We start from the raw sequence: 15,130 nt of genomic DNA, 5'->3' as shown, positions 1-15,130 counted from the left end.
CTTCCCGAAAGATTGAAGGTTGTTATAATATAATTGAGACTACATGTGGAATGGAATGTTTGAAAAAGCACATACAAATATAATGGAAAGGTGTCCACAAATGTCTAATTAACAAAGAAGCTTCAATAATAATAACAACTCTTTTACAGAAAGCTTCATCATATTAAACAGTTATATAAAAAAGAGCATTCGCCATGTGTGCTTTGTTACTATAGAAACAAGAATGTATAAAACTATGCAACAAATTTAATTATTTAAGATATTTGGAACATTTAACACAACACATAAAAAGTGATAAATATACACAACCCAAGCTTGTCCCAAGTATATCTCACCTCGCTGCCTTGGTGGTTTTGGACTTTGTAGGTTCTTCACTTGGGATCTAGGTAGACGGGGTGTACGTGGGAAACAGGGTGGTCTGATCAAGCCTGGACATGCCTTCATGTGAGCCTCAAAACGTGAACATGGGGGTCGAGGTTCCCTGTTATGGAAGGCATCCTGTAGGAATAACAGTGAGTAAGTATGTGACTGTATTTTGTAATGATAGGAGTCAGAGGTGTGTGTAGCTTTGTATTTGATTTGTTGGGGTTTGAGTTTGGGGAAATTGTTGAGAAATGGCACACATCCCATCATAACCTTGTGCTCCAGAACATCTGATCACATGCACATTATCAACCTGTGCTGTTAATATCATGAACAGCAGCTATGCTAATTCCTCTTCACTGCTTCTCTTTCTCTACCCATCCAAAGGCATCCTAAGGTTGCTCCAGCTCCAGTCACTTCCCACCTTATGAAGATTGTGGACCTTTAAAGAAGTAGATGCCGACCCCGCAAACATCCCGAACCATCTAGAGACGTACCAGTGCCAATTGGGGTTTTGACATTGGACCTCTTTGAGTGTTTAAAGGCTCTGCCATGGAGAAGCTGGTGTTGGATCTGTGATGATCGCAAATGTTGAGCTATTTAATGAGTTTCTCCTTGCCACAGTCACCATGGCTGCTCATCAGGGATAAATACACATCGTTCACCTTAACTGTTAAATTCTCTAAAGCTGCTTTGAGTCAATGTCTGTTGTGAAAAGCGCTATAGAAATAAACTTGATTTAACTCAACTTGAGAAATGGCTAAATATGTTATTTGTGGTAGACTTACATTACACACTTGCACAAAATTATTAGTGTTTTTCATGTTTTAAAGATTGCACCACACAAAGTCAGGACTGGGTAATTGTAATACAAAATAATGATATATATTTATAGATTTCTGTTCCTTGTTGTATATGAGTCAGCATTAATCCTTAAATGTTTGTATTTTTGTCAAATAAAGATGTTTTTCTTATTCCTCACTAATGGCCTGATATTAGATACATGGAAAACGTCTGCTTTCCTCAGTGCCCCCTTGTGCCGACCAAATGAAATGAGATCCACATGTCACAGTGGTGCATCTTTTTTTAATCCCTCGTCTACCCACTTTTGCTTTAACACAAAAAACACCTTTCCTTGCTGTGACATTCATCTTCAGGGTAAACCTTTAAAAGCCGTGTTTGCTCTGAGAAGATGAAAGCCAGGAGGATCAGGCCGGTTTGGTCAATATTGGTTCTGAGGAGTTGATTATCAGCTGGAGCTGAAGCCACATACACATAGACACACACATACACATACACAGACATGCTGCCTTGGATTAATTTCCGTCTCCTCTGCCATTTACTCGTTAAACAGACTAAAGACAAGAGTACACAAAGGTCGGTCTGAAGCCTCGCCCATTAAAATCTATTCATATCCACAGTTTGCTTGCGCGATTCATATTGTGTTTCTGTTGTTTAAAAAAGCATGACATGGCCTCTCACTTTCTGTCTCTCTCTCTCTTTCTCTCTCTATCTCTCGCTTGGCCGTCTTTTGCTCCACCCAGATGTTTCAGGTACTTGAAGAGGCTCTTAAGCTCGCATCTGTGCTCGATTGTGTGCGTCCTTTGTTTAGTAAAAGCAGACAGGTGCCCTACTGCCTGTTACCTGTCATGAAGCAGGTCCCAACCTGTCCAACCGGAGGAGATGCTCCCCCATATACACACACACACACACACGCATACACAAACACAAACACACACATACACACACTCGTCATTCCCTTTATTTCTCCTCAATCGACTGACAGTAATTTGTTCAGCAAACATAGTTAGGTCAATTATAAATAGATAACTGCTTTTTGTGTCTTCTCATTGTCTCTTGCTCTCTCTCTTCTCCTCTCTCCCTCTCTCTCTCTCGCTTTCTCTCATTATTGTTTTCTCTCTCTATCTCTCCTGCTCACTTTCACCCAAATCCACAGCTTTGTGGTTGTCAATTATTTGTTATAACAATTTGCCTATTATACACTGCTATTTATATAATTTCTCAATTCTCAATTTGTTTTCTAGTGCAGAAGCCCTAAATGTGAAGCAGGTCAATACTACATATACACATTATCATTTCTATAACACAAAAAACTCTTCAGCTTTTATCATGGACATGGTCAAACACATGAACACTCATAAAAACCTGCTCAATTGTTGATAAAGTGACTTTTTTTTTTTCAATTAAGAGATGCATTTTATGGAAGAAGTCGGAAACTAGAATCTGAAATCCGAATCTAGCATAAGTCTGAAATCCAAATATGGCATAAATCTAAATTTTGAAACTAGCATAAATGTTAAATCCTTAATAGCATAAATCTGAAATCCCAAACTAGAATAAATCTGAAATCTAAAACTAGCATAAATCTGAAACTAGCATAAATCTGAAATCTAAAACTAGCATAAATCTGAAATCTAAAACTAGCATAAATCTGAAATCTGAAACTATCTTAAATCTGACATCTGAAACTATCATAAATCTGACATCTGAATTTAGCATAAATCTCAAACTTGCATAAATTTTAATTCCGATTTTAACATAAATATGAAAAAAGCATATATATATATACAAAATCCTAGCTTGTGTAGCTGAATGCTCCAGAAACCTTTGAGGGCTTCTAAATGACCTAAATAAATGATTTAGTAGAAAACATCATGACCTCCAAGGGTCACACACACACACACACACACACACACACACACAAACACACACACACAAACACACATACTCTGGACTGTAATGTAATTTTTGAAGTGTTGTTCATGTCAGAGACGTGGGGCAGCACACATGTATGAATGTAGTGTGCCCATTAGCAAAAGTCCATTTAGCCAGATGGCCCTAAGTGAAGAGTGGGCTGCCTGCATGCGTGTCCTCAAACCATCATCTGAACTCACACACACACACACATGCAGTTTTAATGATACTGCCTTTGTATGAACCCTTTGGAGAGTGCAGGATGGAAGACGGTGGGTGGGGTAGGACGAGCCAAACAGAAGCGTGTCTCTGTCTCAGCGTCTGTAGCCGAACAGAGGATTCCTCTCACAGCGGCCTGATGTCCACAAAAGCCAGGCTTAGCGCTAACAAGGTTAAACCCTGCTGAAAAAGAGTGACTTTTTCAATCAGCCAGATTTGTGTTTCTGCCCTTCGCCGTAATTAGCTTTGCTACGGGACACTGGGGGAGCAAGAGGAGGAGAAGAGGAGTGGCAAAGGAGGAAAGGAAGAGAGGCGAGGACTGCTGGAGGAGGAGATCAAGGGCAGAGAGAGAGACAAACGGAGACAGAGAGAGAAATGGAGAGAGGGATGACAGTGGGGAGCATTGTAGCGCTGCTCAGATCGGGAGGAGTAAATCTGATTAGCCGCTCGTGTCAGATGCAGCTTAGCATTCATGGCAACTTTCTACTTTCTGCCATGCCAGACCCACCCCTTACACACACACCTTTTTATTTTATTTTTGCAGCATTTGTCTTAAATCCAGCCTGAATTAAATTCTCCACATGATTTCGGTTCCTTAGGCCACGTAGTTAACGTTCAAAGGGGGGAGAGTTACTGTCCTGATCTTTTCTACCCTGATCAGAACCACGTCACGCAAATGAGATGAGTGTTTGGGGGCCTCACTGCTGTGTTTGCCCACCTCTTGGTGAATGTATGTGTGTGTTATTACTTTCATTGCACTGCATTCACTGCTGTTTTGGCTTGCTGCTACCTTAGCAATGTCCTCCAAGTACCAAGTGGCATCCAGGGACACAGTAGCCAAGGAGACAGTGGGGTATGATGGGAGAAGCTGGGTCAACAAGCCTCTTGTGATAGACTGTTAGGAGTGAATTGGGGTGGCACGGGTCAGTGGGGTGATTTAGAAAACATCTTTAGCTATTGCAGAGCGTGTGTGTCCTTTGTGCGTGTGTTATATTGTGTGTATACAGTCTGTGTGTGTGTGTGTGTGTGTATATAAAATAGATATAGATAAATGCAGCGTGCATTTCTGTGACCATTTTTATAAAAAATTTAAATCAATAAATATAAAAGAGGCATAATTAAAACTTTCAACGCAACACACATTTATTTACAATGTCCTTTCTTTACTCAGAAATAAAATAAAATAAATAAATAAATAAACTCTACCGAAAAATTATTTTTAATCACTTAGCATTTGTTTTACTGATGTGCCAAGTCTCAAATCAAGCACTAAAATACATCACACATAAAAATGTGCGATTAAGTTGCAATTAATCATGAGTTAACTCATGACAATCATCATTTCACACATTAATTTTTTTATTAATTAAATAATAAATTTATGCTCACTAAAAATAACAACAATAATAATAATAATAATAATAATAATAATAATAATAATAATAATAATAATAATGGTAATATAGTTTTTTTATATAGTTTTTTAAAACTTAACTTTCAGCCCTTTAACTTTGCCTTATTTGGGTTGCTTGTTTTGTGTGTGTGATTTAATTTTTGCATCCATATGTTTTTTTTTTGTGTGTGTGTCTGTTGTTTTGCAGTTTTGTGATTTTTCCCCCCCATGTTCAAAACTATTTTAACTTTTTAACTTTGTTTTAAATAGTTACACATCATAGCTATATACTGTTTAGGTCTATTCGTATGGCTTTGTGGTGGTGAGTGTGTGTTTGTTGCTTGTGTGTTCATGTTTAGATGCGAGGAGTTTGTGTGTGTGTGTGTGTGTGTGTGTGTGTGTGTGTGTGTGTGTGTGTGTGTGTGTGTGTGTGTGTGTGTGCATGCATGTGTGTGTGGCATTTGCGGATGTAAAAGAGTCTGTAAGGAGCTGGGAGGATCTTTGTCCCTCTTCTCGCTGTTTGTTTAACCAGAGGCCAAGACAGGAAGCCAACCCACACAACTCCGCTGTCGCCATGACGACGCCTCTGTTGACTATGGCACATTTAGCCCTGAGCTGCTTCTGAAGGAAGAGACTACTGAGGACAGGGACAGTTTGTCCGTGTGTGTGTGTGTGTGTGTGTGTGTGTGTGTGTGTGTGTGTGTGTGTGTGTGTGTGTGTGTGTGTGTGTGTGTGTGTGTGTTTAAATAGTACAGATGTATACATTCAAAACTATGCCGGTTTAATGTCTATAATGTAAATGTATTATAAATATATACCATAATACATCATTAATGCATTATACACTGTTATTCCATTTATATCATGGCTCAGATAGATTTAAAACTCGAAAATACATTTTTTCTCTATTCAAATACATTTAATTGTAATATTTTGTCACATACAGGTACATATATGAAATTACCAATTTCTGATTGAATAAATGGATCTAAATAATAAATGATTACCGGATGCCGATGACATTCCCTGTCCCACAATATGGCTCTGCTGACAAAGGAGAAATAGTAAGATGGTGTCTGTGAAGAAAAAGAAAAATATGGTTGCTTTTGTCAAATAAGTACTCACTTTGAAGAAGAGGAGATATATATATATACAGTGAGGAAAATAAGTATTTGAACACCCTGCTATTTTGCAAGTTCTCCCACTTAGAAATCATGGAGGGGTCTGAAATTGTCATCGTAGGTGCATGTCCACTGTGAGAGACATAATCTAAAAAAAAAAATCCAGAAATCACAATATATGATTTTTAAACTATTTATTTGTATGATACAGCTGCAAATAAGTATTTGAACACCTGTCGATCAGCTAGAATTCTGACCCTCAAAGACCTGTTAGTCTGCCTTTAAAATGTCCACCTCCACTACATTTATTATCCTAAATTAGATGCACCTGTTTGAGGTCGTTGGCTGCATAAAGACACCTGTCCATCCCATACAATCGGTAAGAATCCAACTACTAACATGGCCAAGACCAAAGAGCTGTCCAAAGACACTAGAGACAAAATTGTACACCTCCACAAGGCTGGAAAGGGATACAGGGAAATTGCCAAGCAGCTTGGTGAAAAAAGGTCCACTGTTGGAGCAATCATTAGAAAATAGAAGAAGCTAAACATGACTGTCAATCTTCCTCAGACTGGGGCTCCATGCAAGAACTCACCTCATGGGGTCTCATAGATCCTAAGGAAGGTGAGAAATCAGCCCAGAACTACACGGGAGGAGCTGGTCAATGACCTGAAAAGAGCTGGGACCACCGTTTCCAAGGTTACTGTTGGTAATACACTTAGACGTCATGGTTTGAAATCATGCATGGCACGGAAGGTTCCCCTGCTTAAACCAGCACATGTCCAGGCACGTCTTAAGTTTGCCAATGACCATTTGGATGATCCAGAGGAGTCATGGGAGAAAGTCATGTGGTCAGATGAGACCAAAATAGAACTTTTGGGTCATAATTCCACTAAACGTGTTTGGAGGAAGAAGAATGATGAGTACCATCCCAAGAACACCATCCCTACTGTGAAGCATAGGGGTGGTAGCATCATGCTTTGGGGGTGTTTTTCTGCACATGGGACAGGGTGACTGCACTGTATTAAGGAGAGGATGACCGGGGCCATGTATTGCGAGATTTTGGGGAACAACCTCCTTCCCTCAGTTAGAGCATTGAAGATGGGTCGAGGCTGGGTCTTCCAACATGACAATGACCCGAAGCACACAGCCAGGATAACCAAGGAGTGGCTCTGTAAGAAGCATATCAAGGTTCTGGCATGGCCTAGCCAGTCTCCAGACCTAAACCCAATAGAGAATCTTTGGAGGGAGCTCAAACTCCGTGTTTCTCAGCGACAGGCCAGAAACCTGACTGATCTAGAGAAGATCTGTGTGGAGGAGTGGGCCAAAATCCCTCCTGCAGTGTGTGCAAACCTGGTGAAAAACTACAGGAAACATTTGACCTCTGTAATTGCAAACAAAGGCTCCTGTACCAAATATTAACATTGACTTTCTCAGGTGTTCAAATACTTATTTGCAGCTGTATCATACAAATAAATTGTTAAAAAATCATATATTGTGATTTCTGGATTTTTTTTTTTAGATTATGTCTCTCACAGTGGACATGCACCTACGATGACAATTTCAGACCCCTCCATGATTTCTAAGTGGGAGAACTTGCAAAATAGCAGGGTGTTCAAATACTTATTTTCCTCACTGTATATATATATATATATATATATATATATATATATATATATATATATATATATATATATATATATATATATTTATTATATATTTTATATAAAATAAATTAAGTCCTCTCCTACACACATACGCACTCACAAAGTGCATCATAGATCTTTTTCTCAGTGCATCAATTACCCCTCTGTCTGGCTTGGGTGCCCTGAGTTGAATCTCAAAAGCAATCCTGTCTGCCTTAATGATCGTCCGGTCAGGCTCTCTGTGACCCTCGCGGCTCAAACTCTACTCTGCTGGACAAATTCTTTATTTCCGCCTTTCTTTCCTCTTCACTCTAATCCATCCCCATCAGTCACATGAGACAAACGTCCATCCCTTTCTATCAATCTCTCTGTCCCTGTTCTTTTTTCTTCAACCACAGCCCATCCATCTCTCACTGGCAGACACCATAGATTCTGAGTCAGCACAGGCCCCAAGAGGCAGCGTGGCTTCTTTCACAGGCCGTGCAGCCACCAGAAGGACTCCCACAGAGGTTAGATGATAAAGGGAGTTGGGTGTTTGATGAACACCATCCTCAGCTTGACCACTCCATGAGTATACAATGCACTCCATATGCTTCCTTTCTTTCCCTATTATTTTTTGCTAAAAATGTTGCACGGTGTACCAACCTAGGATCATAAGTAAAGTCTACAATAAAAACAGCATGCAATGCTTTGCAAATCTAATTAATCCATCTTCTATTCACAATAAAACAAAAAAACATCAAATGTTTACAAATATATACGATTTCAATTTAAAAAAATCTTTTAAATTTGATGACTGCAACAGATCTCAAAAAAGTTGGGACAGGAGCATGTTTACCATTAAGTAGCATCACGTCTTCTGTCCATATACATCTAGGAACTGAGAGGAGCAGTTATGAAGTTTTGGGGGCTAGGGATGCTCTCCCATATTTGTCTGATACAGGATTGTAGTTGCTTAACAGTTCTGGGTGTACTTTGTTGTATATTTCGTTTCATGATGCGCCAAATGTTTCCAAATAGTGAAAGGTCTAGACTGCAGGCACGCTTGTTTAAATTCCTGCTACTGTAATAGATGCAGCATGTAGTTAGCACTGAAGATCCTTGACTGCTTTGGGCTGAGGCAAAGAGGATTATGGTGATTCATCTGTATTCCAATAAAAAATTTAGGCTTGTGAAACATTTAGAGAAACATTTATTTATCACATGTACATTACACCTCGGTGAAACTCTTTCTTCACATACCCCAGGGATATTAGGAAGCTAAGGTCAGAGCACAGGGTCAGCCATGATACAGCACCACTGAAGCTCAGAGGGTTAAGAGCCTTGCCCTAGGGCCCAACAATGGCAACTTAAGTTAACAATTGGCAGATTAGGTTCATTTCTCTGAAACAAATAAGAGCAACCACTGGCGAAAAGATTGGCACATTGGACATAAAAAACGAAACCTTGCAAAATGTTCAGGGAAAGTCAAAGAGCATGTTGCATAAACATTTCCAGGTTGGTGGAGACAGATGAGACTCATGTAAATGCTTGTATACAACGTTGTCTATGCACATGGTTCTACATCTGACTCCATTTTGGCAGGCGTTTTCTGTTCATTCTGTTCTGTTCAGTCACCGAGAAATTGAACTTGAGATGCACAGGCAGATTGGGATTTGCATACTTTAGCTGAATTTACTTTATCAGTTGAAAGCTTCTATAACAAAGAGGTCAAACAGAGGCAGAATTAAAACCAGGATAGGGTCTTCAATAAAGATTTCATAGCAGATAGAGGGCAGGGATGTAAGATGCAGATGAAAACTTAAACAATCCAGACAATATTTATGAGAGCAAATGTCTGATCAAAACCAGTAAAGATTAAACAAGCGGCAAATATCATGACAAGACTTTTGGGGTCATACACAAGGATGCTCTCTAAGAAGTGGCTACATTCGTTCTTGAGCAAGGCTTTTCTAAGTCTCTACTCCAGGGGCATTGTATCATGTCTGACCTTGAGCCCAAGCTGGAATATATAGAGAAAACATTTCCACTGTGCTGTGAAGTATACATGATAATGCAACATTTCTTCTTCTAATTAAAGCTTTGCAAGTATTGAAAAGTCTGTGTGATTTTGGCAAAAATACGACATGTCAAATAACCAAAGAAGTGGTTTAGAGACGATGCTGGCCTATATATCCAGAAATGGTCTAACAACTGAATTGTAGAGTTAAATAAAGCCTTAGGGACAGAAAATAGATATCAAAACTTCATATCAATGTTGAACTTTAATATACCTCTATTTATAATTTTTGAATACTTTATTTTCCCCACAGGGACATTGTTATTTCTTCACATAACCCTGAAATATAGGAATTTGGGGTTTAAGCACAGGGTCAGCTACGTTACAGCGCCCCTGGAGCACAGGGGATTGAGTGCCTTGCTCAAGGGCCCCAAAGGCGCAGCTCGGTGTTACGGGTGCTTGGTGACGAAGGGACCTTCCGAGCAGTAATCCAAAACCTTTACCACTGAGCCACCACTTCCCAATCTAAAGTTTTTTTTTTTTTTTCTGGTTTTCATTGCCACTCATGAAAGTAGAAAAGCTCTTTCATTTATTAAATCTTAGAGAGGAAAAAACTCTTGCACCCACAGCAGTGAAAACAACAGTTATTTATTTTTTATTACATAATCTCTATCAAAACAGGACATCTTTAAGATACTATACAGTCACTAGGTTGTATATCAGTCTATCTCTAGCTTCCCCTGATTAGCACATGGCCTCCTGAAATGACAGGGGGCAATGTTCTTAACTAATGCTGCTTATTGAAAGGGAAAAAATGTCCTGTAATTTCTGCACCCCTAATTATGCTCTTTACCTGAATGGCCACTGGTTGGTGGACAATGATCTATTTCCAGAGCTGAATCGCAGCCACTTGGGCCACAATACACTGCCTACTTCCTAATTACACCCTGAATGTGAAATCAAGTGCATTTGGACACCCAGCAAGGGTGAAAGGCCTGAATAGAGATATTAGATGAGAGGAGAAAGGAAAGGCTACTGAATGTCAATGAAAAAAGCTGGAAAGACATCATATTCCATACAGGGAATAGATTTTAAAAGGATGTAACGAAACAGTTCCTTAAATTTGATTGATTACTTTTATTGTAAAAGGTCAATAGTTTATATAGTTTCTCTTTTTTATTGTTCTAATATGTTCATCACACCACTCCTAAAATTCTATTTTGCTCAAACTGAACATCCTGTAAGGAAGTCTTCTAGTTCTTATAAGAATATATTTGGAATTTGTAGTAAAGTGCTTACAATATCGCAATTGATTGTTTTTTTTTAAGTCTACAAGAGCAGTGTAAGAAAGCTAAAGGTGTTATTAAAAGTGTGTACACTTGTTCTAACTGAGACTAATATCATAGGAGTGTGTTTCTGGGTTCAGAAAACCTTCAACATATCCACTAAGATATGAAATAGGACAATTGTCTTAATAACTTTTTGGATGGAAATATCGGTTTTGTATGAGAAAACAACAGCTTACAAAGCTTTGAATTCAAACAATGAACAAAAAAATTTCATATTATTGTATAATATTATAATTGTGTGTATCAAAAATACCCAAGCAAAGCTGTGCTTGTTGTTCAGGTACCAGATTTCTGTTCCAGTTTTAATCCCTGCTTATATAGACACAAACATCAACTCCACATAGATGAGCCCAAGCTCATTCTTGGTCAGAGAATAATCCTGACAAAACCCTTCTTCTCAAATTAAAAGTCACAGCTCCTGCTCCTTTTTTTGTAAGCTCGCCGGCTGTTTTTAATCATTGTGAAGCCATGTCAGGTGAAGCCCTTGCTCTGATTAGATGTCATATTCATGCTGTAATCCTACACCTCACGAGCGAGGACAAAGGCCTGTGTCAATCTGAGCGTTTCGTGTGAACATGAGTAGACCTTAAAAACCCTGCCATCTTTCGCCTCCCTGCCATGTTCTTGATATTCTGATCATTGACTTTCTTAATCAGATTGGACAGGCGTGATTGGTGCATCCCATGGTCCGATACAGCAAATGAGATTAGACAGGCTCCAGGCAGATGGGCTTTTCCATTGCAAGGCTGCGTTCTCAGGTTCCTGGTTCCTCAGGGTCTTCTTGTCTAGCGTCGACGTTGTTTACAACATTGCTATACGCCCACGTAGGCAGGAAACAAACAGGAAATAAGCACAGGACAGAAACACAGGAAATATATGAGTGACTTATCAATGTGTAGTAGGTGGAGCAGCTCTGATTGAATTACCTAATAGGAATGAACAAGAAGGACACTAAGCAATTTTTTTTCCTTTATCTATTTATCTCTTTCTGTCTTCCTTGCAGCCATCTGGCTGGTTCCTGGAGAAGCTCTTGAGCCCTTGTATGTTTTATTAATTCACTTTTGCCTAATTGCACTCTCCTGCATGAGTCTGCTTGCATGAATAGACATTTAATCAGCGTTTTAACAGCTGGTTAATCAGCAAACCCAACTGGGGATCAGTACAGGAATACGGTGGGGACACACACCAAATGAAAAAGGCTGGTTTCCTAATTTATCCAAGGCAACATTATTAGGTATGTAAACATCAGGCTTTACATTTACATTTGGCAGCAAACATCCTTATCCAGAGCAACTTACTGGTATTTAAACTCTCAACAGCCTTATCCAGAGCAACTTACTTGGATGTACACTCTAAATACCCTTATCCAGAGCAACTTAATGGGATTAACACTCTAGTCATCCTTATCCAGAGCAACTTACTGGGATTTAAACTCTCAAAACCCTTATCCAGAGCAATTTTGCTGCGGTTTACACTCTACACACCCTCATCCAGAGCAATTTAGTTTGAGTTCAACTGTAGACACCCTTATCCAGAGCAACTTTCTGGGATTTACACTTTAGACATCCTTATCCAGAGAAATTTACTTGAATTTAAACTCTCAACAGCCTCATACAGTGCAACTTAATTGAATTTACACTCTAGACACTTCTATTCAGTACAACCCACTAGGATTTAAACTCTAGATACCCTTATCCAGAGCAACCCACTGGGCTTTTACCTGTAGACACCTTTATCCAAAACAAATTCCTTTGTTTTAAACTCTAGACACCCTTATTCAGAGCGACTTATTGGGATTCAAACTTTAAACAACCTTTTTCAGAGCGAATGACTGGCATTTAAACTCTAGACCCCTTTATCTAGTGGGACTTACTGGGATTTAAACTCTAGACACCCATATCCAGTGAGATGTATTTTCTGCCCCTGTAAACACATTTTTCAAAAAAAAATATATATATAAAACAGATTACCCAATTAGTTCAACCTCCACCACCAACCTGACCAGGCAGATACAACGGATGTGGCGAATGCATTGTAGAGCTTGTTCAGCAAGGCTTGTGTACATCCACATGAAAGTAAAATTCTCATGTGAGGTCTTCTTGTCTTGCCTCTAGTTCTAACCAGGTGCTCATTTAACTGTTCCGAAAATTATTTTTAGAAAAAAAATACAAAACCAGAAAACAAAGCCTCCTAATTGAATCTGTAGTTTGTATTTGTTTACAAGATGTTCAATAGAAACTAGCCTGAGCAGGCATCATGTCAAACATTATTAACCCATAGAACCCCCCAAACGAACTTTTAGCGAAGCCATTTCTGACAAACCACATTACACAGACATGCATGGCTGGTGTTGCGACAAGAGAATTACCAGGCCGAGCCACACCCCGACAACGTCGGTGCACAAACCTGACAACGCGGCACATCAATCAAAATACAATGGGACACGGAGCAGATGAGGAAATCTTTTTCCCCCTGTCCTACAAAACAAAAAAGGTCTCTAAACTGCAACCCCATTAAAAGGTGACAATGGGCACAAGCCGTGCTCCTTAGCATGGAAAGGGATGAAGATAAAACCCCACACACAAAACAACACAGTGGCCCACCGTCCCGCTCCAGGTCAGCTTCGGTAAAGGGTGAATGCAGGATCCTGGGGAATCGGCTTTAATGGGGTCCATCCTCACTGGACGATTGTGTGTGTGAGTGTTGATTCAGAGGGTCACAGGCTTCATAGACTCTGTGACCCCAAAATGAAAGTGTAGAATCACTTGGGGACCAACAGAGCTTTTGGTCTTTCTTTTTTCCTCCCCACACTAATCTGCGTCAGAGATCAATATGGCGAAGACCAACAGGACAAAGCCGAGAACAGGATTTAGCAGGCTGTCCGATTTTAGAGGCTCGATAGGGGGGAATAAAGCTGAAACGTTCTCTGCCAGGCTCTGACCTTTTGCAATACGGGCACACCAGTGGTCAACCTTCTTATCATTCATTAGCATCAGATGCCTGGGCAGATGTTGAAGTTTGATACAAAGTCTACTGACTTAGTCAGTGGATTTTTTTCTTTCTTTCTTTTCTAGCCACATATCAGAGACACCTTGACTATTTAGATCCATTTAAGAATACTTACCATGGGCCCCCCAGTCCAGGGCTTGTTGTAGACACGTCTCCCGGAGCGATGGACACGAGGATCGGGACATCTCATGCCAGCTATTCCATTTTGAAACTGACGGCTTTCTTCACGTATCCACATCAGTGAGTTTTCCCGATCAAACTTGTTTGAGCACCAACAGCAGCTCGTAATCTGTATAATTATTTTGTTCTTCCTTTTAGTGTTTTTTTGTCCCTTTCTGTTTTGTGAACTAACAGGAGTCCAGGAACAATGTCAGAGTTAGGGAATGTGTGTATGTGTGTGTTGCATTGTTAATTATTACCACTGTACCAAAGTGGGTGTATCCAGGAAAATGGTTTCACACATGCAGTAAGTCAAAAAGAACGAGAACACTAAGCATTACCATTATGAGCTGGATTATATATTTGGGCTGCCCCTTTTTTGGTTGTCTTAGTCGATCTCGACCTTGTGAGGAACCTGATTACTCGATTTAACGTGAGCAAGTCACTGGTCAACATTTTTTAAATCGGAATCAGATAGAGCTTTATTGCCAAGTACGCTATATGCACAAAATATTGAAACACCTGACTTTACCAGCCATATGTGATATGCCCTCCTCACCTTATCTATATCAGTTCCGGACTTTGCTAACATCCTGTATGAGCAACAAATCTTTGCTAACATCCTGTATGAGCAACAAATCTCTACAATCACACCCCAAAATCTAGTGGAGCATCTTCCCAGAAGAGCAAAGGGAATTATACGAGCAAACTGGGACTAAATGTGGAATGCGATGCTGAAAAAGCACATACCGCAAACGTTTGCCAATATAGTGTATGCTTGTACATGTGCACACTGTGTGATATGGTTGACACATTTTGAGTGAAGTGGGTTACTGGGTTACTACTCAGTAGGTTGGGGATTTAAGCCCTGGTATTGCCCAACTGTCACTCTTGGGGCTCTTGAACAAGGGCCTTAATCCTGTGTATTCCAGGGTTGCTGTAATTTGACTGACTTTAGCTTTCTAACATCACTGTGATATGTGAAGAAATAATTTTTTTTTCTTTCTTGTATTTTCCTCTTTACATGTTTAACTGCAGGATTAAGGATTTGTCTACATATGTTAAGAAATAGCGACTTATACATGACTGAGCCAGACCCTAATCAGATACTGTCCAGTTTTCACACACACACACACACACACACACACACACACACA

The 15,130-nt window shown here is 39.7% G+C and overlaps 1 protein-coding gene across 2 annotated transcripts in view; it reads right to left on the bottom strand.

The window, feature by feature from the left end:
• The window catches only part of LOC310718869 (uncharacterized protein), a 61,961-nt gene extending 47,766 nt beyond the window's left edge, over window positions 1-14,195 (bottom strand). For both annotated transcript variants that reach the window (XM_083527946.1, XM_083527947.1), the window contains exons 1-3: window positions 13,930-14,195; window positions 5,698-5,766; window positions 336-498 (exon numbers count right to left, since the gene is read on the bottom strand). In XM_083527946.1, coding sequence (XP_083384072.1) covers window positions 336-498; window positions 5,698-5,766; window positions 13,930-14,052 — 355 coding nt within the window. In that variant the 5' untranslated portion in view covers window positions 14,053-14,195. The remainder of the gene's footprint in view (window positions 1-335; window positions 499-5,697; window positions 5,767-13,929) is intronic.
• Between the last annotated feature and the right edge of the window lie 935 nt (window positions 14,196-15,130).

The sequence above is a fragment of the Silurus aristotelis genome (assembly GCF_946808225.1).
Source record: "Silurus aristotelis genome assembly, chromosome: 24".
NCBI classification, from domain to species: Eukaryota; Metazoa; Chordata; class Actinopteri; order Siluriformes; family Siluridae; genus Silurus; species Silurus aristotelis.
Note: the sequence above shows the minus strand (reverse complement) of the source record. Positions and strands in the feature narration are given on the sequence as shown.